Source organism: Carassius gibelio, chromosome A21, assembly GCF_023724105.1.
Source record: "Carassius gibelio isolate Cgi1373 ecotype wild population from Czech Republic chromosome A21, carGib1.2-hapl.c, whole genome shotgun sequence".
In the NCBI taxonomy this organism is placed as follows: Eukaryota; Metazoa; Chordata; class Actinopteri; order Cypriniformes; family Cyprinidae; genus Carassius; species Carassius gibelio.
The window spans coordinates 13,585,405-13,607,941 of NC_068391.1; the positions used below are offsets into that span (position 1 = coordinate 13,585,405).

Genomic DNA, 22,537 nt, shown 5'->3' on the forward strand with positions numbered 1-22,537 from the left:
AAGCATGGGTTGCTGTGCTACATTCAATGGACATTAGAACTAGGAGATGGAACTTTATAGTGCAAAAGACAAGCACATAAGGGAAATAAAAGGTAATGAATAGTTTGAAACCTTGAGGTTTGTATTTGTTTAGGGATTTGTTGTTTATTATTTTGAATATGTGCTATTTCTTTTGCTGTTTCATTTAGTCCTGATTAATAAAGCAGTCTCACAGAACTTTCAGAGTCTATTGTAAATTCAAATAAAAGAGCCATTGAGCTGCATTTAATCAGGCTTAGCTGCTTAACAGTGAACAAAATTAGGGCAAAGGTTGACCAACTCTTTTGTCAAATAATTCCAATATATTTGTCCATCCAGCACTATATAAATCAAGCTATTTTTCACTTATTGGTCTTTTTCTAATACATTAAATTTTACACTTTACTTGTAGAAAACTACTTTAAATACAACATGGTATAAATATTTTGGTAAACAGTAGAATTTGAATATAGTTTTGAGCATTGAGGAAATAACTGAACTGTTCTCTTCTGTTCCTATAAAGATCTTTCTAAGAAAGAAACTAAATACCCTCAACCCCCCAAAACTTGTTTATGGAGGTCTGGTACAGTCACGAAAACAACAGGGAGGAGAGAGAATAAGGCAGTGTTGTCAGGCTCTTAAGGTGGACTCTCTTAAATGCTACAAAACTGGATTGTCCGCCTGAAAAACAGGTCAGCGTACCCCTCAGTTGTTCGTTTTCTTTAATTAGGCCATCGAGAGAAGATTCATACTCAGTCTACAGCACTCATTAAAGCAAGAAACACAGCGAAATAATATGCCCGTGACTGACAAAAAGAATAACTGGTTCAGTTTTATAATTGCGCAAGTTGAACTCGATTCACGTCGTGGATGATTCCTGAGCGAATCGTTCTTTTGAATCGGATCTTTAGGAGTGACCGTAGGATTTGGCTGATTAAGATAAAATTACTTAAAGGAACCTAAAGCAGAAATGTAGCAGACTAAACTAATAAAACATACTGGACATGTGTTGGCGAGCCAGTTTCATCATGATGCAAAGAAGGTTGTTTCAAACGAATTGTCCAAAAGAATCGATTCGCGGAAATGCTGTAGGGAATTTCTAGCTTGGAAATAGGTTTTGTGTGTGGCCCGCCCTTAACTGGGAGGAGAAACTCGGAGCACGTTTGCCGTATAAAAGCTGGATTGAGCATCACTGTCACGACCAAAACCACCGAATCCCAGCAGGATATTTCTCATCACAGATCATTTAAACGAGGTTTCCCCTCATTATTCCAGTGCAGTTGGGTAAGGTTGGTTTTGTTTTAAATAAATGTATGTAACGTTAGTTCCTCAATTTGCCGGTGTCCTGATATTTACGGGTATCACGAGCCGTACTTTGTGTTTATTCATATTTAGAAGCACTTTTACATTAGTATGTTTTTATTTTATTTTATTGTATTTATTTAACTTGTTTATGATTCGGTTAACGCTGTTAATTCATTGAGCCTGAGTGAGTCAGTAAACAGGCGCACACAGAACTGGACCAATCCGGTTACAAACTGCAGTTACTTCAACCATACGTCAGCGTTGAAAAAAAAAAACTACAGATTTAAACGATTTTATACTGTGATTTACAATTAATGCTTTAAAACCTTTAGGTCTTCGTCTAAACGTATTATTATTTTAATATATATAACGTTAGATTCGATGAGAATAGATCTGGTGGTCTGGCACCCGGCATTTGGTTGTTATGTCTACGGTCGCTGGAGATTTAAGATGGATTAACTGTTGGTTTTAATAACAGAGCCCAAATCTTTTTAGAAAGCCAAAATCATCTCGTATACCAGCGACGTTTGGGATATTAGTACATCAGTTTTAACTTTTTTTTATTAAATAGTCACCTCCGCGTGAATTTTTTTGGTGATGCAACCTTCAGCGTATCTTGCCTCCTGGTGTCTTGTACAGGGTTGGCCGGTTTTTACAGCAAAACCCGCCCAATTGCTACTCAAAATTAACCATCAAAAACCTGTTAGGTGGTAAAATACGCGTTTTTTGACGGGGTTCACCCCGTACATGCAGTCCAACCTGAGGCAGCAGTGTTAAAGAAGCCCAATTACTTGGCAACTCTGCTTGTCCTTGACATCAAACGTATGTTTCCTGAACCCAAAATTCTGGTGACGTGCCAATAGTTAGTGCATGCAGCTAAGCTGATTCCTTTTGTTTTCAGGACTGTCGACATAAACTGACAAAATGAGCAACAATTCTGAAGTGGATATGAAAGATGTGGAGCTCAATGAGGTGGAGCAGGAGAAGCAGCCCATGACAGAGGGGGAGGCTGGAAATAGTTACGCTATCTCTCCTGTATCTGAGAAGAATGGCATTGTAAAGGTGAAGATTCCAGATGAGGAGAGCAAATTCACCGGGTTATCCAAAGAAGAGCTCATGAAAGTAGCTGGAACACCAGGGTACGGAATGCCCCTAAACCTTATTTTATTTCAGTTAGACCTTGGTGTGGATTTTGCAGTTTGTAGGTACTGACGATTTAATCACTTATGTTTTTTTCTTCTTTTTTTTCTCTCTTTCTTGAATAGGTGGGTTAAGGTTCGTTGGGCACTTCTTATCCTGTTCTGGCTTGGTTGGCTGGGCATGCTAGCTGGTGCGATTGCCATTATTATTCAAGCTCCTCGATGCAAGCCCCTCCCTGAGATGAACTGGTGGAACTATGGACCACTGTACCAGATTGGAGATGTGAACTCTTTTACAAAGTCTTCAGATCTGAAAGGTAAAGACAGATGACTCAATGGACCAACATCCAAGCAACCAAAATAGGAGGGATGGGTTTGCAGGGATGGGTTAGTTAAGGGATTAAAGGCGGATGTCAGGCTTTAAACATGTTCAAACACATTAATTGCTCTGTCCTTATGCTGCTGATTCGACAAATCTGGTTTCCTCCCTTATCCACTTCCATGCCATCCTGTTTGCTCAGCTCATATATCAGTCTGTGGACTATGTTAAATGAAAACCATATTGATTTTAAAGGAAGGGTGGCAGAACCTCTTGTAATGTGTGTATATATTTAAAAAAATAATAATAATAATTATGTGAGGTACAACGAAGTCAGTATTAACATGAATGTGGTCCATGATCTGAAACATTCCACATTTATTTTTTTGTCTGTAATGTTTTGCAATATCGCATATTTATTTCGTTCTGAATGGTTACCTCTCAGGTTTGGCTGAAAAGGTTCAGGCGATGGATGAGTTGAAGGTGAAGGGTCTGATCATTGGCCCGATCCATGTGTCCAGTGCTGACGAGCCTGAGGAACTGAAACTGACTGAGATTTCTAAAGAGGCTGGTAATCTGATACAGTTTCAAGAGCTCATTAAGGCTGCACACAAGCGAGGTGAGTTATAGTTTGCACTATAAAATGAGGCATCTTCTACTTGAGTCATCTTGTTTTTTTGCAATCTGACTCACTGTCTGGATTTAAATAAGCAAAATGTTGCAAAACGTTTATCAGAAATGTATTAATCACTGTAATAATGATGCAATGATCCAAGCAGTGTATAATCAAATATATGCTGTTTCATTTTGTCAATAGATAGTTACACAAAAAAGCAGCACTAGCAGTCCAGCACTATATATATATATATATATATATATATATATATTTTATTAAATGCATTTCTTTTTTGTTCACTTCTAGGTATCTCTGTTGTTTTGGACCTGACCCCTAACTATAAAGGCAAAGAGCCCTGGTTTGCTGATGCTGTCAGCACTGTGGTCAAACTTGAGGTATGTCCTTGACTGTGAGCAATAGATCTGGATAATTTCTTCATTTTCTTAATCGACATTGTCACTTGAAATTGATTTGTGCACTTGTGTTTTCAGAGTAATAATTGTGACTTCTGTCTTTGCAGCCTGCTCTGGTCCATTGGCTAGGAGAAGGTGTAGATGGATTCCTCTTCTACGGTGTCGAGAAGGTTTCCACTGCAGCCCTGTCCCTTTGGGAGGATGTTGAAGTCCTTATCCACAACCAGACGGAATCAGTGGAAAAAAAGAAGTGAGCAATCCATAGTTGAACTTTTACATTTTATCAGTGGACTCTTTTGTGAGGTAAAGGAGCGACTTTTACAAACTGAACTCCAGTCAAGGGGACACTAGTGGGCCGTTTCTTTTTTTGAGATTGTGTTGCCAACCAAACAGCTCCACATGCTGCTTATATTAATTATATCGATTTCTACACTGACTTTTCTTGCTTTTTTCCTTCCAGGGTCTTAATTGGTGTTACGGAACAGTCCTCTCCTGATGATATCATTGCTGTGTTGAACAAAACTGGTGTGGACCTGCTCCTCACTGGTGCTTTAAGAAACACATCTGCTCTGGACGTTGCCCGTACTGTTGATCGCTTGTATTCCACTTACGGTCAGACCAGACTGGCTTGGAACATAGGTGGGCGTGTTGCTGGACACCTGGCTTCACTGGTGGGGATTGTCAAAGTCAAGTTGAGTTACCTGCTGCTGCTCACTCTGCCAGGCACACCAGTGTTTAATTATGGGGATGAGATTGGACTGCAAGATGAGGTGAGTGGACGTAAGAGAATTTACACGGATCCATATTTTTTCCAAGAGCAGATCCTAAAATGCTGTTACCCTTCCATTTAGGTGACCAAAAACCCGACCATGGTATGGGAAGACTCTCAAGACAATCTGACAGAGGTAAGGAGCATATGTACACAGTGCTGAATCTCCAGAGTGACCCTATTTAATGTTGTGACCAGCAGCTTTAGTTACATTTTCATGTTTTGTTTTACAGAGCAAGATGGATGAAAAAACCACTTTCCGTAAGTTCTTCAAAACCTTGAGTGAAAAAAGGTCGAAAGAGCGCTCCTTGCAGCATGGAGAATACTTGCCTTTGTTCAGCTCGCCCTCCGCCATGGCCTATGTGCGAAGCTGGGACCAGAATGAGCGCTACATCATTGCAATTAACTGGCACTCAGAAGAAAATGTCACTCTTCATCTTAAGCATGCTGAGATCCCTGAACATGCTACAGTAGTGTTCAGTACTAGTGATGATAAACGTGCTGATGAAGTGCTTAACCTTGCACAACTAAAGCTGAAGCCAGAACAGGGTATAATGCTGAAGTTCCCTTACACTCCCTGAAGACCCATTGTAAACCCGCAGTTAGTGTGAGGATGTTGATTTTACAAGCGTTTGTTTGGCCATCCTGTTACGTTATTTATCCTTTAGTACAAAAACACTGGCATATATTATCACATTGTACTGTACTGTTACATGCATCACATGCACTACATGACTACTAAATTTGGTTGAGTTGCTAGTTTTATTTTGTTCTGTTACTTGGAATACATTCCATAGGAAGAAAAATTATTTGTTTTTATTTGGAACCTTATGTTTTTTAGTTTCTAAAATGTAGCGCAATCCTACACACAAAAAATGTTCTAAACCTCGGTGGCTGTTCCTGATATGTAATGGGTAAAAAGATGCATGAAAATGAAAGCTGTTGACAATAAATTAAGTGAAGCAGTTTATCTTTGTTGTTTGTTCTGTCATTGTATTCAGGTGGGGTTCCCTCGTCTGTTTTCATAAGTGTTGCCAGCATAATGAGATGTAACGGAGACATGGCTGAATTATTAAAATCTACTGCCATAAAATGGAGCGCCTCTCATTGTCTCCAGCATAGCATTATATCAGGTGTCTCTACTGATGACTTCTTTATTTAGAGTTATTCATTATGCATATGGAGAGCACAGTCTCACCTGGCTATTTTAACTCATTACAGATTTATGAACCCCTAATGAGATCGGCTCAGTGCCTAAGAGTGATGAGGGAAATTATATCAAGTGTGTATGATGTCTGAAAAAACTGACCTAATGATCACAAGAAACAAAACTTCTTTTATGAAAGATAATCTTTTTAAATTTTAGATCTAAAAAAAGATCCATATTTGATTAGTTTCCTTTTTGTGTCCTCTACCTTTTCATAACTCAACTTTTCTAGGTCAATTACTCATTTGGGACCACAAACCTGACCAAGAACCTAATAGCACTGACCATAAAAAAGACGTAATTACACCAGCAGACTCTTTCTGTGACATGCTGCTAGTGTTGCATCTGCAGGATGCGCCTGTCTCTTTAAGAACTGCTCTCTTCGAGGACTCCCTGACGCATTGCAGGTGGCTGTCAACCAATCAAAACACGTTTCCTAGGTCAGCTGACGAGCGCCATCAGACTTCTATATATAAACTCTCCGGACCATTCATTCAACTCTGAAAGCCACTGTTGTGTGCTATGGCTTATGAGAAGAATAATCCAAAAATTTAAAATTAAACAACGCCGTACAATATATCGGTTAAGTTTTTTTAAACGAAAACGGAACAGGTTCACCGTGCAATTTAGAGTGCGCACATTTCATCCACAAGGCGGAGGAAGACCATAGTAACAGGTTGTTGTCAAGGAGTGCGACGTCCCACTTTGGACCAAAGTACCAAGGCGTAGTGATATTGACATTTGGGAGCACAGCAGCAGAAGATAGTGCTCGACAATCGCACGGGTGGAAAGCAAACGCTTGGGTTTCCGTTTAATTCCTGTACGTACAGTCTAACGTGGTTCACACTCAAATACTATGGTAAGTTACTTTATAACTCTTTATCCTAATAGCTAAAGTGCAGCGTAGCTACAAAAAATGGCTGAGCGTCCATGGCGAAGTGATGAGTGTGAATGGGCTACTGTTAGCCTAGCTCCTCGCGAGCTAACCGTCATTCAGTTGAAAGCGCGCGAGCTCCCGAGCTAACGTCACATAAACGAGTTACACACAGTTTTCTTGTTGTACAATAAACAGCTTTATAGCTTTCGTTGTGCGTTTTTGGAGCGCTTCCTATAATCGCAAATGGGCGTGAGATGTTCATAGCATAAAATGCGCTATACTAGCACATCCTTGACTGATTCTCTGTTGCCAGCTCGCCTCATGCAGACAACAGCCTGAAAAGCATCGATGATGGATGTGAAGATCGCCCTCATTTACATTATACAAAACCCGTATCGTCCCTTGTGAAAAAAATAGCCTTTGCTTCTAACATATCTGATCTGTCACAACGTGCTTGTAGTTCCCTACAGCATGCGCACTCACGTTAATCCATTCAGCTGGTCTTTTAAGTAACTGTAAACCTCATTATGGACAAATTAAACAACACACTATATTAATGTGTTCAAATACAACAGGACAGTCTGCCTTTTAAAGCGTTTTGCAATTTTCTAATTCACAACGCCAAAACTAGGCGTTGTAGTCATGAATGACATCATCAAACTAGTGAAACACAAGGTATCAGATGTTAAACACCTTCCGTTCAGTTTAACACGCAAACAATACAACTGAGCTTCAGACTGATTGGAAACATTTGAAGACATGCCAGTGCTATTAAAATAATAACTTTTTTCTTTTTGTGTCCTTCCTATAGGCTGATCAGCTAACAGAGGAGCAGATTGCTGGTATGCGAGATTAACCTTTGCTTCAAATCTTTATCTTAAACCAGCAATTTGATGATGTGCAATAAATTTATTATTATTTTTCAGAGTTCAAGGAGGCCTTCTCCTTATTTGACAAAGACGGTGATGGCACCATCACTACTAAAGAGTTGGGGACTGTCATGCGGTCTTTGGGCCAGAATCCTACAGAGGCAGAGCTTCAGGATATGATCAATGAAGTTGATGCTGATGGTGAGGAAGCCCTTCCACAAATAATGCCATGTTAGAATAGCTCTTCTCTTTTTCTAAATCTGTCTACCCTTCAGGCAATGGAACAATTGATTTCCCAGAGTTCCTTACAATGATGGCCAGGAAGATGAAGGACACTGATAGCGAGGAGGAGATCAGAGAAGCATTCAGAGTTTTTGATAAGGTATGGAAGTGTACTTGCTTATAAATTGCACCTATTGAAGGTATTTCTATAGAAAAAAAAGTGGAAGAATGTTCACCTGTCTCAATGACTAATGCTTTACAGGATGGAAACGGCTATATCAGTGCAGCTGAGTTGCGTCATGTCATGACAAATCTGGGGGAGAAGCTTACAGATGAGGAAGTGGATGAGATGATCCGGGAGGCAGATATTGATGGGGACGGTCAGGTCAACTATGAAGGTATTTCCATATATTAATGTCATTGATGCTTTTTTTTTTTTTTTTTTATGTGAATTGATATTTTGTCTGAAACGCTGAGCTTGTGTTTAACATTTCTTAAAACAGACACCAAGAAAGGCTTTAGTTGTAGTTTATTCACTGCAGAGTAATTCTGAAATCAGTTTATGAAGAATTGCATGTTGATCTCATACATTTTTTTTTTTTTACCCTACAGAGTTTGTGCAGATGATGACAGCAAAGTAAAAACTGGAAACCAAAAGGAGCAAAACAGAGGGCAGCACTCTCACTGTCAACCTTCAACAAGCATTCACAACCCAGTCTCTTACTCCTGTCCATTTAGTTTTGCTCTCCTTCACTTTCCCTTAATTTGATCAGTCCTCTGCTCTGCTTGTTTTTCCAACATGATCTCCTGTCAGCTTTTTCCCTACACTATCTGGTTTTCTTTGGAAGAAAATATTTACATGCACAACAAAGTTCAAACATTGCATATATGATGGTGATGATAACAGCAGTGTAACACATGTATCAATATTTTAAAGATTGTGACATACTATATGGACAAGAGCAATGCATGCTTTATTTACGTTTGGCATGTTTCTGTGTTTTTTTTTTCTTCTTCCCAGCTTGCCTCTTTTTCTAACTTGCTAGTTCTCCTTTAACTGCATGTTTCTCATGCAACCTCTGCTCAGTGGTCTTAGAACTGTATGGTGAATAACCATTCATGGTTAATCAGGGGCTTTATATAACGAAATGGCTCAAACTTCCATGTCATAGTGTGATTGTTTTTGTAAGTGTAGATCTGTGTGTCTGAGCGAGTGCTTGTAGTTGGGTTTAAAGTGGAGCCACGAAGTACAGTTTACGTTTTGGTATAGGGCTTGTTCTTTAGGGACTGCATAACTAACGTGTAAGATAAAAAAGAAAATTAGACAAACCTGTTTAGAATAATCCGGAAATGGTTATTTGGGGACCAATTATTTCAGTTAGTTTGCTCGTTTGCCCCCTTTTTGTATTCTTTCAGAGAAAAATGGTGGAAAGGCTTTGACCTTCTTTCAAACTCACATTTCCTCAGTAATTTCACTACCGCAAAGCAGTGCCACCTATTTGTTCAAGACTGGTGTAGAGAGTTTTAATGTTTGGTTGGAGCTCTGTTTGTGTGGAGTTTGTACTGAAGAAGTAAAATGGTTAACACCTTAATATACAGTCTTACATTTTGATGCTGCACTTAATGTCCTAATCAGTGGACAATTTCTGTCTAGGGAAAAATATTACATTTAAGCTGTGTGTTGGTTCTTCCTGCAGGCTGTTCGATATATTTGTATACATCAAAAACACCTGCATATTATGATCTTTTTAGGATCTTTTCTCATAGAAACCTGTTTGAACAGCATGTTCTCCTCTTCCATGGTCCTGTCGTTGTGGTTCATGCACAGTGGCAATTTGGATGGTGCGAAATGCTTGTCGTCCAGTTTGACTGTGTTTGCCATGTTGGTGCAGCAACTGCTGCCATGAAACCTGTGAATGCAGGTGCTTTGAATGAAATCCATTTTTTGTAACTGTATAGACCAAGGTTAAACAAAACAGCGCTTAATGGTGGAATCACATACATTATGATGGTGGTGTTGCATCTTCTGCCCCAGTTCTTAATTTATTCTACTGTTGTGTTTTCTCTTTTTTTTTTAAAATGATCTTTAAATGCAGTTTTTTTTTCGTTCTGAGATCTAAGTTAACTGTTTGGTTCTTTTTTTCCTCTCTCTTCTTCTGCCTATAAGGGAATATAGTAAAACATGAAAGGTTATGCATTCCATTGCAGAACTCTGTTTTTCTTTTGAAATAAACGTATTGGACCTCTGTTTCTAAATTACCTCGTTTTGTTCAGAACACTGTTGCCTATATAACTGTAAACCTGCATGGGCTTATATTAAAAAATAGTGTAAGAGAGACAGAAAAGTGTATTTAATGTATATCTATTGTGTTTATTGTCATTTGTTTGCACAAGGCAATATTCAGCTGTTTTTTAATTTTGAATTGAATTTTTAGTCCATTTAAGAACCACAGTGTCTACAGCATATCATCTAAAAAAAAACAAACACATTACATAATGTATAAGGTCTGCACATATTACAACCGTTAAGAGATAATTTCTGAATTTGTCAAATTGTAAGTCCATTATCCGTTTGTAGTCTTATCCCGCCGTGAAACTACAACACCCAAGTCCTGTTTGGTTTCCTTAAATGTCCAGTAGCGGCGCCTGTACAGAGCTGTTGCTGATTGACGTGACGCAGAACGAATTATTTACTGCCGATTTTAGCGGCAACCAATCACATCAATGAAAAGGGAGACGTGGGCGGGGCCGCCTGTGGATTATTGATTCAAGGAGAATATTGCAACGGACCAAATAAAATAATAAAAGAGTGTAAAGTGATTTGGGGCAGGACAAGCCAACTTAGACAACCTGAACACACATGACTGCGCACAGACCCATCGCCAACGGTATAACACACGGGCAGATGATGTAAATAAGGGAGATCTTTTACTGTCTATGGGTCGGACCTTGCACATAGTTACTTCACTACGTATCCACGCTTGCGACGTAACATTGATAATCACTGATCTTGCGCATTGAGTTTTTTACGTCTGGACGTTCCTTATTCAAGGAACAGGATTGGGCACCAGAACGCGAGAGATTTGAGTCAAGAATAAGAAGGTAAGACTGCATTCTCGCATGTAATCCCTTCATCAGATCCGATGATGCACTGTTTTTTTAGACTGCTGTCGTAAACTGCTTTATTACATGTATGATGTGTACAAGTTGCTGTCCTACTAAACATTAGCTGCATTATGGGTAAACTTAATCATAAGTCTATTTATTTTCAATGAATAGACAGCCGTGTCTTCTGCAGTAAATATTTATGAAACGGAGAGTTTGTTTTTTTGAAGTCGTGCAGCATGCGACCAAAAGGCATGCTTTCCTGTTTGCTAACCCATGTGCCAACTGAATGAATCAAACTGGACAAGCTGTTGGGTTTAGCTCACTTGATTGACCTATAAACTATTCGTTAACACATAGCCAAACATAAACATTTCATTACTGCAAGTCAGTTTGAAAAGCAAAGCAGCAAGCAGCTTGCTAATGGGAAAGTGATTATTCAACTTCAGGTTCAAGTTGGCAGATGTCGATGGCATTTTAACGTTCATTTGCCCAATCCAGTCCAATCACCACAGTGTCAAAACGGTCTAGGGTTGCCCATATGTCTTTATTTGTGCAGTTTATTTGGGCACAGCCAATATTTAGAACACTTGCGTCGTTTTGCGTTCTACGTAATCAAGGTACTTTTTTGTTTGTTTGTTTGTTTTGATTTATTTTATTGACACGTTAACCACGAGCCTTTTTATTTGCGGAAGGATTACAAACCAGATTACAAATACTGGGGAACCTTTCTTGTTTATGGCAAAGTTGCATTGGTTACCTGAATGTCATGCATAGGGAAAAAATAAATAAAAAATAAGCATAAACCATATCTCTTTTATAAAAGGTTCTTCTGCAGCTGGTATGTTAATTCATGTCCAGTTTAAAAATATTTTTGATGGGTTGAGCCTTGAGCGGAAATTATTCATAATTGAGAGCTTTAATAAAAAACAAACTTAAAAAGTAATTAAAATTGAAAGATTAAAAATGAATATCACACAGAAGTTCCATTTAAAATGATCCATTGAAGTCAGAAAGGTGATTTAAATACCTTAAAATAAATGATGATACACATTACATTTACATGACAGTGATCTACAGTTTCACTTATGTAAATAATCTCGATGTCCATAAACCATTTTTTCCCTCTAAATTCAACAAGATCTACTGAAAAAATACAGCTATGGTGTTGTCACTGCAATAAAATCTGAAGTTGGAAGTTCTTGGATTTGCTCTTTGTCACATTATCATAGTAAGAGAATCACCCCGACTCAGATTTTTGTTATATTAAACACAGTAACATAAGACTGAGCTTGCTTTATGAAAAGCAGCAGGTGTCTGATAATATGACACGATGATCATCTCCTGGAATCTGATGACTCTTGAACTCTGGGATATATCCGAGTCATCATCAGCCACGTGGTGAGAACCTGTGAAGTGCCAAAAGCAGGAATATCTATCTATCTATCTATCTATCTATCTATCTATCTATCTATCTATCTATCTATCTATCTAGTAGATTAAAACATTTAAATCAGAAGAACAAACAGAAGAAAGTTTAAACATTGGATTGGCCTTATGTTTGCGTGTAAAAGACAAATGAATCCACTTTGTTGCTTTAACGAGTAATAAAGGTTTAGTAGATCGAATACGAAAAGAGGCAGTTTTTTTTCCCCCATTGTAAAAGCAAATGAATGGCCTTGTGTTCTCACAGCAAAAATCGGGCTGTGTGTGAGTTAGTAAGTGGATCTGTTAAGGTTTTCTTTTGAGTGGAGTACAATTCTTTTTTTTCTTTTCTTTTTTTTATAGGAAACCACAGGCTGTGCCAACATACTCTGAGTTAAAAGTTTAATCTGAATGCTTCAGTAACCCTCTCAAAGCCACCTGCTTCCATCCAGTCAGGAAGATGTGATAATTTTGCAACCAACTCACCCCCCACTATTCTACATGCCCCATTACACATGCAGAATGCCAACAAGTACATTGCCCCATCTCCATACTGTCCTAAACTCTCACACTATTGTTTACAGCAGCTTCAGTTTGTGTCTCTGCCGTGGAGCTCATGTGACCGTGTCATGTTCTCTCTCAGCCAGGACAACAGACACTGTATTGTTGTGATTTTGGCAGAGGGATGTTCCTTATTTAAGAGCAGACAAGTTTAAGGAACAGTTGAACCACTCCGTAACCATAGAATAGTTTGAGTGAAATAAGACCCCTTAAATGTGCTCCCAGAAGAAATCAGCCTGAATGTTTCTTAAGCAATTATGTGTTTTGCAGATTCGATATAAATGCATGTTTTTTCTCTGCCCTTTCCTCTGAGGGGCCATATATGCTGTGCAAATATCTTTCCTCTGAAGCAGGAAGACCTTTGAGCACGTTTTTGCAATATCCCCTTAGTTATCAAATGCATGTTTTCTTTAGGAAGTTGGCAAATATGAACAAAGGTGTGTTTCTTTTAATGAATTGATTTAAAGCATTGATTTTTCAACTGGTTTTGCGTCAGTGCATTGGATGACACTTGACCCATCAGAGTACCAGGATGGTTAAAAAAAAAAAATAACATAATGTTCCTAAACAGAATAATTCAATAGTATCACCATGGACCACATAGTTCAAACAGTAAGCAAAGTTCTTAACATGACATGGACTGATCAGAGAAATCAAAAATGTCTAATACATAAAATTAAGTGCAAACATTGGGTCAAATGATGTTTTAGGAATGCATGTTATATTGTTACAATATCACTATTTCCTGACTTATGATATTTAAATGTACATGTTCAGTTTTCTTAATTTTACATTTATATAATTTTAGTAACAATGTTTAAGGAATAGTTCAGCCAAAAACTAAAAGTTGCCCTCAGGCCATCCAAGATGTAGATGTGTTTGTTTCTTCTTTGGAACAGACAGAAAAATTTTGCATTACATAACTTGCTGACCGCTGGATCCTCTGCAGCGATTGGGTGCCATCAGAATGAGAGTTCAAATAGCTGAAAAAACATCTGTTTCCTAAATGCATCTTATTTTTTTTCTCTCTTTCACTCGGATGAATGTCCCAATATGATGGAATTTATTTTATGTGTCACCAAAGTGCATCCCTGTCCTGCTCAAATACAACAGATAAGAGATATTATGATTCTCCAAAAACAAAACCTTTATTCATACTAACTTATTTCAGTCAACACACTCTATTACAAAGTAAGTGCAAAATAGTGCATCCCAGCACACATAGCACGACGATGCACTGTGTCTCTCAGTATCTGGCTGATATGACTGTGCATGAATTGGGGTTTAACTTTTGTGTCCGTGGTTAAAATAAGATGTTCATGCACTGAGTAGTTGGTGTCCTGATATAAATGAAATTGTGGTGTGCATCATGGCAAGCGTGGAGTACTGGTGTGTTCACTGTCCAGACTCATTGGCATGATTGAGAGCAAACGTGAGCGGTCACGGCCTACAGCAGGGTGTGACCAAGTAAAATATAAAAAATCGCTAGCTTTATTTTAAATATAGCTAAAATGGCTCCTTGTCACAAAAAAAAAAAAAAAAAAAAAAAACAGTCGCTGCAACAATGAGAAAGTAGCTAAAGTTGGTGACAAAATCCCCAAATTGGTAACATGGGCACCAGAGTGAAAGGAATGCTAAAAGTGTACCTGGGCCATCCTACACGCACGTGACTGACCGCTCGCTCGCACCAACAGGAGGAGGAGGGCTCAGTGTGACTCTCTACACTGCTCTCAGCCTGAGGGATTCTACTCTTTCAGTCTTTGAGGAGACATGGAAAACAGCGCATACCGCAGGAACAGTATAATGGAAAATAAATATTAGCGTAGTTTTTAAACTTTCAAATAGCGGTATATCTTAAAACCGGTAACCGTCCATGCCTAGTTGGGGTGCCTAAATTCCCTTGTTGTATCTAAAATGACTGATTAATTTTTTTTATTGTTGTATTTTTTTTATTTATTTAGTCTAAATGGCACAATTCAGTATAATATGCTGTTTAGCTGTTTAATTGCATTTAACATGTTGTTTTTAGTTCGTAACAATTTTATTTTCTTTAAAAAAAAAAAAGAAATTAACCCATGGAGTTTTAGTTACGGTTTAGTTGGTAGTTTTCTTTGAATGTAAGTGAGAGCACACTCGATGCACTGATGGTTTTTGCCTCTTGACACCTGAATAGTAGTAGATAAGCCAAGTGAGCTATTTTACTTTTTGAATGCACACACATCATGTTTTGATTCAGTCATGTTCTTTCATCCGATTTGTAATGTGAATCTCCTTTTATTGTCTGTTTTATAGACTATTCTGCCCTTGTCTCCTGTCTCCTCATAGTCTGGTCCTCCAGTGTTTCCCGCTGAGATTAATCAGCACTGCTGTTGTTTCAGGTGTTCAGTCTCAGCTTTTTAAGCTGTGCGCTTGGGCAATATGATATTGTGTTTTGTTCAGTTTGGCCCTGTGGGCACTGGACTGTATTCATGTTTTGCAGTGGTATGTGGATATGCTTGAAATACAGCTTTTTTTCCTTTTTTTTTTAAAGACAGCCTTGAGTATCTTCCCACAGAGTGGAGGCCAGTATTTCTTGTTGATAGTTTATTTATTTGCTCATTTGTACTCTATCAAGCTTGCCTTCTTGTCTCATGCATTCTTATCTCGGACCTCACCTTCCCTTTAGTTTGAGTGTTGACTCTTGTTATTATCTCCATAAAAGCAGTAGCTTGGCTCCTGTGAGAAAGGCTACTAAACACTTTGGTTCTTTAGAAATGCAGATAACACTCAGAAGATATCGCTACAGTAAAATAAGCTTTTGTAATGCATCTATCTTTGCTCTTGCTTACTAGATGCTGCTGCAGGTGGGAGGAAAGCGCTTCGCCCTCGGCCTGTTGGCCATCAGGAGGGTGTGGAGTATGACCCGCTCCGCCCATACCGCACCCCACACTCTGGAATACAAACCCATCAAAAAGGTCATGGTGGCCAACCGAGGTGTGTCAGTGTTCAGTATGGATTACAAATTAGTTTTTAGTCTCACTCTGTCCTCCTCGGGTATAAAAACACATGATGGCATAAATTAATTGTATTTAATTCAATGCTTTTTGCAGGAGAGATTGCCATCCGGGTGTTCAGGGCCTGCACAGAGCTGGGGATCCGCACCGTGGCCGTCTACTCTGAGCAGGACACGGGCCAGATGCACAGACAAAAGGCAGATGAAGCTTACCTCATCGGGAAGGGGCTGCCACCTGTAGCAGCCTACCTGCATATACCAGACATCATCAAAGTGGCCAAGGTCAGACTTTGCACCCGAGTGCTTTTCTGTAAATCTTTTGCACCAGATTACATTACATACATTATCTATTACATACATTTCAAGAATTTCGTATAATATGACATTTCTAATTTATTTATTTTTTTTTTTCATTAAAAAGTTGTGTGTGGAAAGAAAAATGTTTGCAAACAGTTTCTTATGCTCAGCAAAAAGATGTCTCCGAAAACCATATTTTTTTTCATATGTTTTTTTGAGTTTTGCATGCATGAAGATGTAAGATATAGCATTGACACAACAGCTGACAGATCCATCATCTGGCCCAAAACACTCTAAATGACCGTGATCCTGAATCAGCGTGAGAACTGTGTTTGGTGTGGAGTGTATTCACATGTTTTTAACACCTGCAGCTTTTGTTGGAAGTGTTTGTGTTGGTAAAACAGCAGATTAGGATCTCGTGACATGTAAAATACACACACAGCCTGCAGTTATCGGACCGAGCAAAAACAAGTCTGTGAAGAGCAGTAATTGTATATAATTATGCCTTCTGACAAAGAGTTCAGAGTCCGACTGAGAAGAGATGGTAGTTTAACCGTAAAACAATAATCGTTCTCCCACATTTCATTTTCTGATGCCACACATTTCATTTTCACATTTCAAATGCCTCAATCAATGGACAACCAGACAGTCAATGGCTTAATCAATGAATAAATCCATGGCTTCAGCAGCTTGTCAGTTTTACAATGCCTTATGTGTCTTAGAAAATGACCCATGTTGTGTTAAGCACCTGTAACATTCCTAACCTCTTGCCTCGGCTTGTTTAGAGAATTAAGTCGGCTAACCTTGAATACAGGCTAATAAACAAAACTTTTATCTGCTTACAGAAAGCTGTTTCTACAACATTTCATAAGAAGTTTTCAATGAATAGATAGTTCAGCAGTACAGCATTTCGGTCTTTTGGTGTCATCTCTTATCATTCTCAAAAATAAACGACAAGGTGACAGCATCACAGTCATTTGAATAGATATTACAGGATTTCACCGTGACTGAATACTTGTGCTGGCAAATGGTGATATTTTGCAATCTGTGTCTGGCAGGAGAATGACGTGGATGCCATCCACCCAGGTTACGGCTTCCTGTCAGAACGAGCAGATTTCGCTCAGGCGTGCGTGGATGCTGGGGTCCGTTTTATCGGCCCCACCCCAGACGTGGTGCGCAAGATGGGGGACAAAGTTGAGGCCCGTTCCATTGCCATCAGTGCAGGTGAAGCATACGTCAACGGGTCTCCTCGGGGGAACACCATTCTGTCTTCTCTCTTATCACATTATATTCATCTTTCCAGGAGCCTTTCCTGAAGTATTTTTTTCCCTAAGGGCTTTAAAAAAATCTTTGCTAAGGGAATTCTAAGCTGTGAACCATACCAACAAAAATGAGACAAAATTTGTCTTCTTGTGAGATTTTCAAATATTTTTTTCTTCAAATGAAAGTTACAAGACTGTGTACTAATGAGGGAATAACTTTGAGGGAAAGAATAGTTTTCCCAGGAAGCATTATGAATGACATAAAATAAAAACAACAGAGATATATAACTCTTATAGATATAACTTTATTGCAAAATATGCAAAACAATAAGTGTGTATATATATATATATATATATATATATATAATATATAATTCATTCTCATAATTTGAGATCTTGGGAGACTGACTCTACAGCATTTACAGTGCTTCATGGGAGTGGACGAGTGCTAAAGTGTTAATATAGTATAATAATATTTATACATTTTATTATAAAGTAATATATATATATATTTTATATCAGGAATAATGCTGTTTAACATGACTAATTTGATTAATACGTTGAAAAAATTCTTACTAACCTGTTACCAATGATTATCAACCTCTTGGCTCATAGTTTTGGACACAAGAAGATATGTTGAAGAATGCTGGTAACCAAATAGTTGCTGGTAGCCATTGACCTCCATAGTATGGAAGTAAATCATGGCTACCTACAACTGTTTGGTTACCAGCATTCTCCTAAGAAAAAAGGAAAAACGCATGTAATGAAGCAGATGTGTCTGGTCATCCTGCAGGTGTGCCGGTGGTACCTGGAACAGACGCTCCCATCTCATCTTTGCAGGAAGCTCAGGAGTTTTCCAACACTTATGGATTCCCGATTATCTTCAAGGCTGCCTATGGAGGCGGAGGACGTGGAATGAGAGTGGTCAGGGAGTATGAGGTACTATGGCCCAGAGTAACACTATTTGTGTGGGTTTGGAAGACATTAATATTTGCTCGGTTCCTTCTGAGAGACATTTGTGAGCTTTGACACCGGAGGACTTTTAAATGAACACAAAAGTGTGTGCACTTTGCTCTTGATTTACTTGTGCTGTATGAATTGGTGTGTTGGCTGTTTGCACTGGGTGACTCTATGGCTTCGTGTGTTATCAGGAACTAGAGGAGAACTATCAGCGTGCGTACTCCGAGGCCCTGGCAGCCTTCGGCAATGGAGCTCTGTTTGTGGAAAAGTTCATTGAGAAACCCAGACACATCGAGGTGCAGATCTTGGGTAAGTGAACTGCAGATCAAGTATTTTAATATTAAAGGAATGGTCCGTCATCATTTACTCACCCTCATGACATTCCGAACATGTATTACATTCCGTCTACTATGGAACACTAAAGGAAAACCATTGATCTTTGTTCTTGAAGTCTTCAATTATAAAAAGGACACAAAAGCACCATAAAAGTGGCCCACATGACTTGTTTGCTACAGTTTTTTGAAGCCGTGTAGTAGCTTAGTGTGAGGACAGACTAAGATTTAAATCTTCATTCACAAAAAATCTTCCCCCTTTAGTTAGTTATTAAACTCTCACTGGATCATTGAGTCGGTAGATATGTTTACATGCACTCATTTTTGTCAATCTGAATGAATCCAGATTTTTGGGTTGCTATGTTCAATTCAGAAAATCTTTTTTTTTTTTTTTTTTTTTTTTTTTTAAACATGAAATATTAAAAACAAAAATATTCCTTATGAAAGATCTACTCCATTCAGATTGAGCTCAAATTAAATTTTTATATGAAGACTCTTCAGTCTGATTCAAACTGATTACAAATGATTTCTTTTTTTTTTTTCTTAGTTTTTTTATTGATTTGAACACTTTTACACAACCAACCTTTGACCAAAGTGCTGTACAATAAGTGAACCCAAAATAAAACCGTATCAAAACATAAAACACAACACTAAAACCACACATTTGCTTGTAGGTTTACCTTATCAGTCCAAGCTAAGAATAAATCATTTAGAAATGTGTTTAAAAGATTGAATGTCTCACAATTCATACTTCTCTCATGGACAAACCATGCAAAGCAAAGGTGTGATGTCAAGATTTCCAAGCTTCAGAAGAAATGATATACACAAATCATGTATAGCTTTTATAATATATTTCTTATTAGAGGCTAAAATCTTCAGTCCTCATTTATTGCAACTGAATGTAAAAGAGCAACAAGGACTCTTTCAAATGTTTCCTTTTGTGTCCCATGGAGAGAAAGTCACTCAGGTTTTTTAGTCTGGCATATAATTAAAACATTAGCACACTGTTCTCAACAATGAACAGAATTGTGCAGTTCTGTTTCCTGCTGATTTGCATAGTGTTTATTGATTAGTTATATGATTGTTTGTTATTATATTTTGGAGAAATACTGGCAGATGGGTTTGTTTACAGTGCCAGATGGGTTTAAGACTTCTGTGTAAGGCTCAATGAGTTGATCGGTCCTCTGTGTGTAGGCGATAAATACGGCAATGTCATTCACCTGTACGAGAGGGACTGCTCGATCCAGAGGAGACACCAGAAGGTGGTGGAGATCGCCCCGGCCACACAGCTGGACCAACACCTCAGAGACCGACTCACTGCTGACTCCGTCAACCTCGCTCGACAGGTACAAGTGAAAACATCTGACAGATGGTAGCGCTGGCTTTTTTCCAAACTGTATACAAATGCTGATTTACAGAAGTTTATGGTTTGAAAGTAATGTATGGATAAACTGTGCTCAAACATTGAGTTTTACTGGATGTTCTGAGCGAAACAACTTGATCTGAATAACTTGATATTACCACAGAATCTCACTGACTAGACCTGCTCATTTCAACAGTTTTTGTCTTTATATGTAGACATCCTTTAAATTGAGTAAATATTTTGTCTTGACATATATTAATTATTTTAGTCAGTTGACTTAATTTATTGTCCTGAAAGAACACATTTTAGCCAACAGACGTTTTAGTTTAAAGCGCAAAATTAAACTAAATGTTAATATTAATTATAAATTAATATTATTTAATACTAGTAATTGAATAATAATAATGGCAATATAGTAGTAGTAGTAGTAGAAATAATGATTAAATTCTAAAACTATTTAATAAATGAAAATATGTATTAAATTGAATGATTAACATTATATAATTAAAATAATTTTTGGCTACTGTACTCATGAACACAAATCTCCTGAAAGAATAACATTATATTAATAAGTGCGCATTTCTTTATGCATTATTTTCATTGGTACAGAAGGAGCATATTCACAATGTTAACTACACCGTAACTATTAGTAGTTTACACTGTTCTGCTTCATCTTATACAAGCTTGTCAAGCGGGTCAGTCTCCGATTACTGACCGTTTTAAAAAAAAAAAAAGGTAATATCTTTCTAGATTGTTCTTGTTCGAAAACATTTATAGTGTATTTTATAATATATGGCATTGTTTTTTTTCTCGTCATATCTGTTTAAAGTATGTTTAGTTAATTTTTACTACATGAATTTTTTTATTATTATTTTTATTGGCAGCTAGTAAGGATGCAGTCATTTAGAAAACAAAATGGTGTGAATGTAAATGTAGGTTGATTGCTGTACCTGAGGATGCAGTACAGTGCAGTAGACAGCAGGTGGCGCTGCGGTGCCTTTGGATGGATAACAATTATAATCAAACTTTTCCATTCATCCATTTCACTGCATAAACATGTCTGTTTTTGCTGCAGCACACAAGCTGTTAAAGAAACACACTAACATCTGCTTTAAAAGGAGTAACAAAGCTCCTGAATATCTCTATAGCAATCCATTACTTTTATTGATAACCAGTTTCCTCCATAAAACTACTTGTGCTGTGTTTTTCAAATCCTATCCAGATGGGTCTTGACACTGATATCTGTTTATTATTACAGGAGTTTATTTATTTTATTTTATTTCTTCATATGTTGTTCATCTGGCTGACTCTCATCTCTTTATGCCAGTCTGAGCGAGCATATGGACAGCCTGCACTGGCATGTGGGGAGGTTTGAACCTCTCAATTCTGATTTTAATATTTTATCTGCTGGAGATATGAGAGCGAGTGGTGCTTTTTCTTTAGCAGAGATTTTTGGCACCAGCTTACAAAAATGATGGGTTAATCTGAAGCTGCACAGCAACCCAAGTCAGTTTATCCTTTGATAAGCTCCTCCCCTCTTGGGCATTGTTGCTAACAGAGAAAAAACGAATTTTTCAAACAAACCGTGATTTTAAGTAATAAAAAGAGGTTCTAATGAACTGGATATTATTTTTAAGTAGGCCAAAATGTATAAGGACATTTTACAGCAATTTTTATCAGCAATTTTTATTTTTAAAAATTGTTAAATAACGTGATTAGAAACCGCACAGATTGCAGATCAGAATCAAGCCAAAAAATTTGATGGGAAAAAAGTAGCTTTTGAAAAGAATGAAATCTGATAACATTAGTGTTAAGTGAACAGAACATGCTCACCGGCACTATGAACTCTGCTTTGACCCTAATCAATAAGTAAATGAATTAACGTTAACTTGCTAAGCTTTATTTACCTTGGAGCAAATGTTGGTGTCCTTACTGAATTGTACTTGTTCATTTGGGAATGAAGGCTGACATATGACAGCATGCACCTGTCAGGGTTTATTTAAAGATTTGGAAGAGGAAAAAAATGCAGTTTTTATCCTCTGTGGCCGATCCGGTAACAACATTTAACACACTTTTGCATAAGTTCTGAATAATTCAGTTTAAAGGAACAGACACAGGACTTCCATGTACTGGAGAAAAGAGCAAAGGCTTGCCTGATACTATTGCAGATGGCATCATCTGCTAACATAATATTGATCATTTAAAAATTTTTGAGGCTGAGTTTTTCTTTTGTAACACAAACTACAGACCCTGTTCGCTATTTAAACAGTTTTTGCTCTTAAAGGGACAGTTCACCCCCCAAAAATTGTATCCGCTCATTAATTACTAACCCTCATGACGTTCCAAACCCATAAGACTTTCATTTGTCTTCAGAACACAAATGATGACATTTTTTTTGATGAAATCCGAGAGCTTTCTGACCCTCCATAGACCTCAATGCACCTGAAACATTACCAGGCCCAGAAAGGTTGTAAGGACATTGTTAA

At 37.9% G+C, this 22,537-nt stretch overlaps 3 protein-coding genes across 4 annotated transcripts in view; all 3 read left to right on the forward strand.

Annotated features, from left to right (window-relative positions):
* The first annotated feature begins 1,138 nt into the window (after positions 1-1,138).
* On the forward strand, positions 1,139-5,549 carry slc3a2b (solute carrier family 3 member 2b). 2 transcript variants are annotated; one of them, XM_052537747.1, is made up of 9 exons: positions 1,139-1,302; positions 2,225-2,462; positions 2,589-2,779; positions 3,227-3,400; positions 3,704-3,792; positions 3,918-4,060; positions 4,271-4,580; positions 4,662-4,715; positions 4,813-5,549. In XM_052537747.1, the coding sequence occupies exons 2-9, from the start codon at positions 2,248-2,250 to the stop codon at positions 5,158-5,160; spliced, it is 1,524 nt and encodes a 507-aa protein (XP_052393707.1). In that variant the 5' UTR covers positions 1,139-1,302; positions 2,225-2,247; the 3' UTR covers positions 5,161-5,549. The 2 variants fall into 2 exon arrangements, with proteins under 2 accessions (XP_052393707.1, XP_052393709.1); XM_052537749.1 differs by lacking the exon at positions 1,139-1,302 and adding an exon at positions 2,124-2,145.
* A 780-nt stretch (positions 5,550-6,329) lies between these two features.
* On the forward strand, positions 6,330-10,010 carry calm3b (calmodulin 3b (phosphorylase kinase, delta)). The gene is made up of 6 exons (XM_052537750.1): positions 6,330-6,645; positions 7,475-7,505; positions 7,590-7,733; positions 7,808-7,914; positions 8,017-8,152; positions 8,367-10,010. The coding sequence occupies exons 1-6, from the start codon at positions 6,643-6,645 to the stop codon at positions 8,393-8,395; spliced, it is 450 nt and encodes a 149-aa protein (XP_052393710.1). The 5' UTR covers positions 6,330-6,642; the 3' UTR covers positions 8,396-10,010.
* Positions 10,011-10,553: 543 nt separating this feature from the next.
* Positions 10,554-22,537, forward strand: part of pcxa (pyruvate carboxylase a) — a 101,158-nt gene continuing 89,174 nt past the window's right edge. The window contains exons 1-7 of the mRNA XM_052537745.1: positions 10,554-10,856; positions 15,677-15,818; positions 15,935-16,119; positions 17,193-17,358; positions 18,190-18,335; positions 18,548-18,665; positions 19,883-20,034. Of these exons, the coding sequence (XP_052393705.1) occupies positions 15,677-15,818; positions 15,935-16,119; positions 17,193-17,358; positions 18,190-18,335; positions 18,548-18,665; positions 19,883-20,034 (909 nt within the window). The 5' untranslated portion in view covers positions 10,554-10,856. The remainder of the gene's footprint in view (positions 10,857-15,676; positions 15,819-15,934; positions 16,120-17,192; positions 17,359-18,189; positions 18,336-18,547; positions 18,666-19,882; positions 20,035-22,537) is intronic.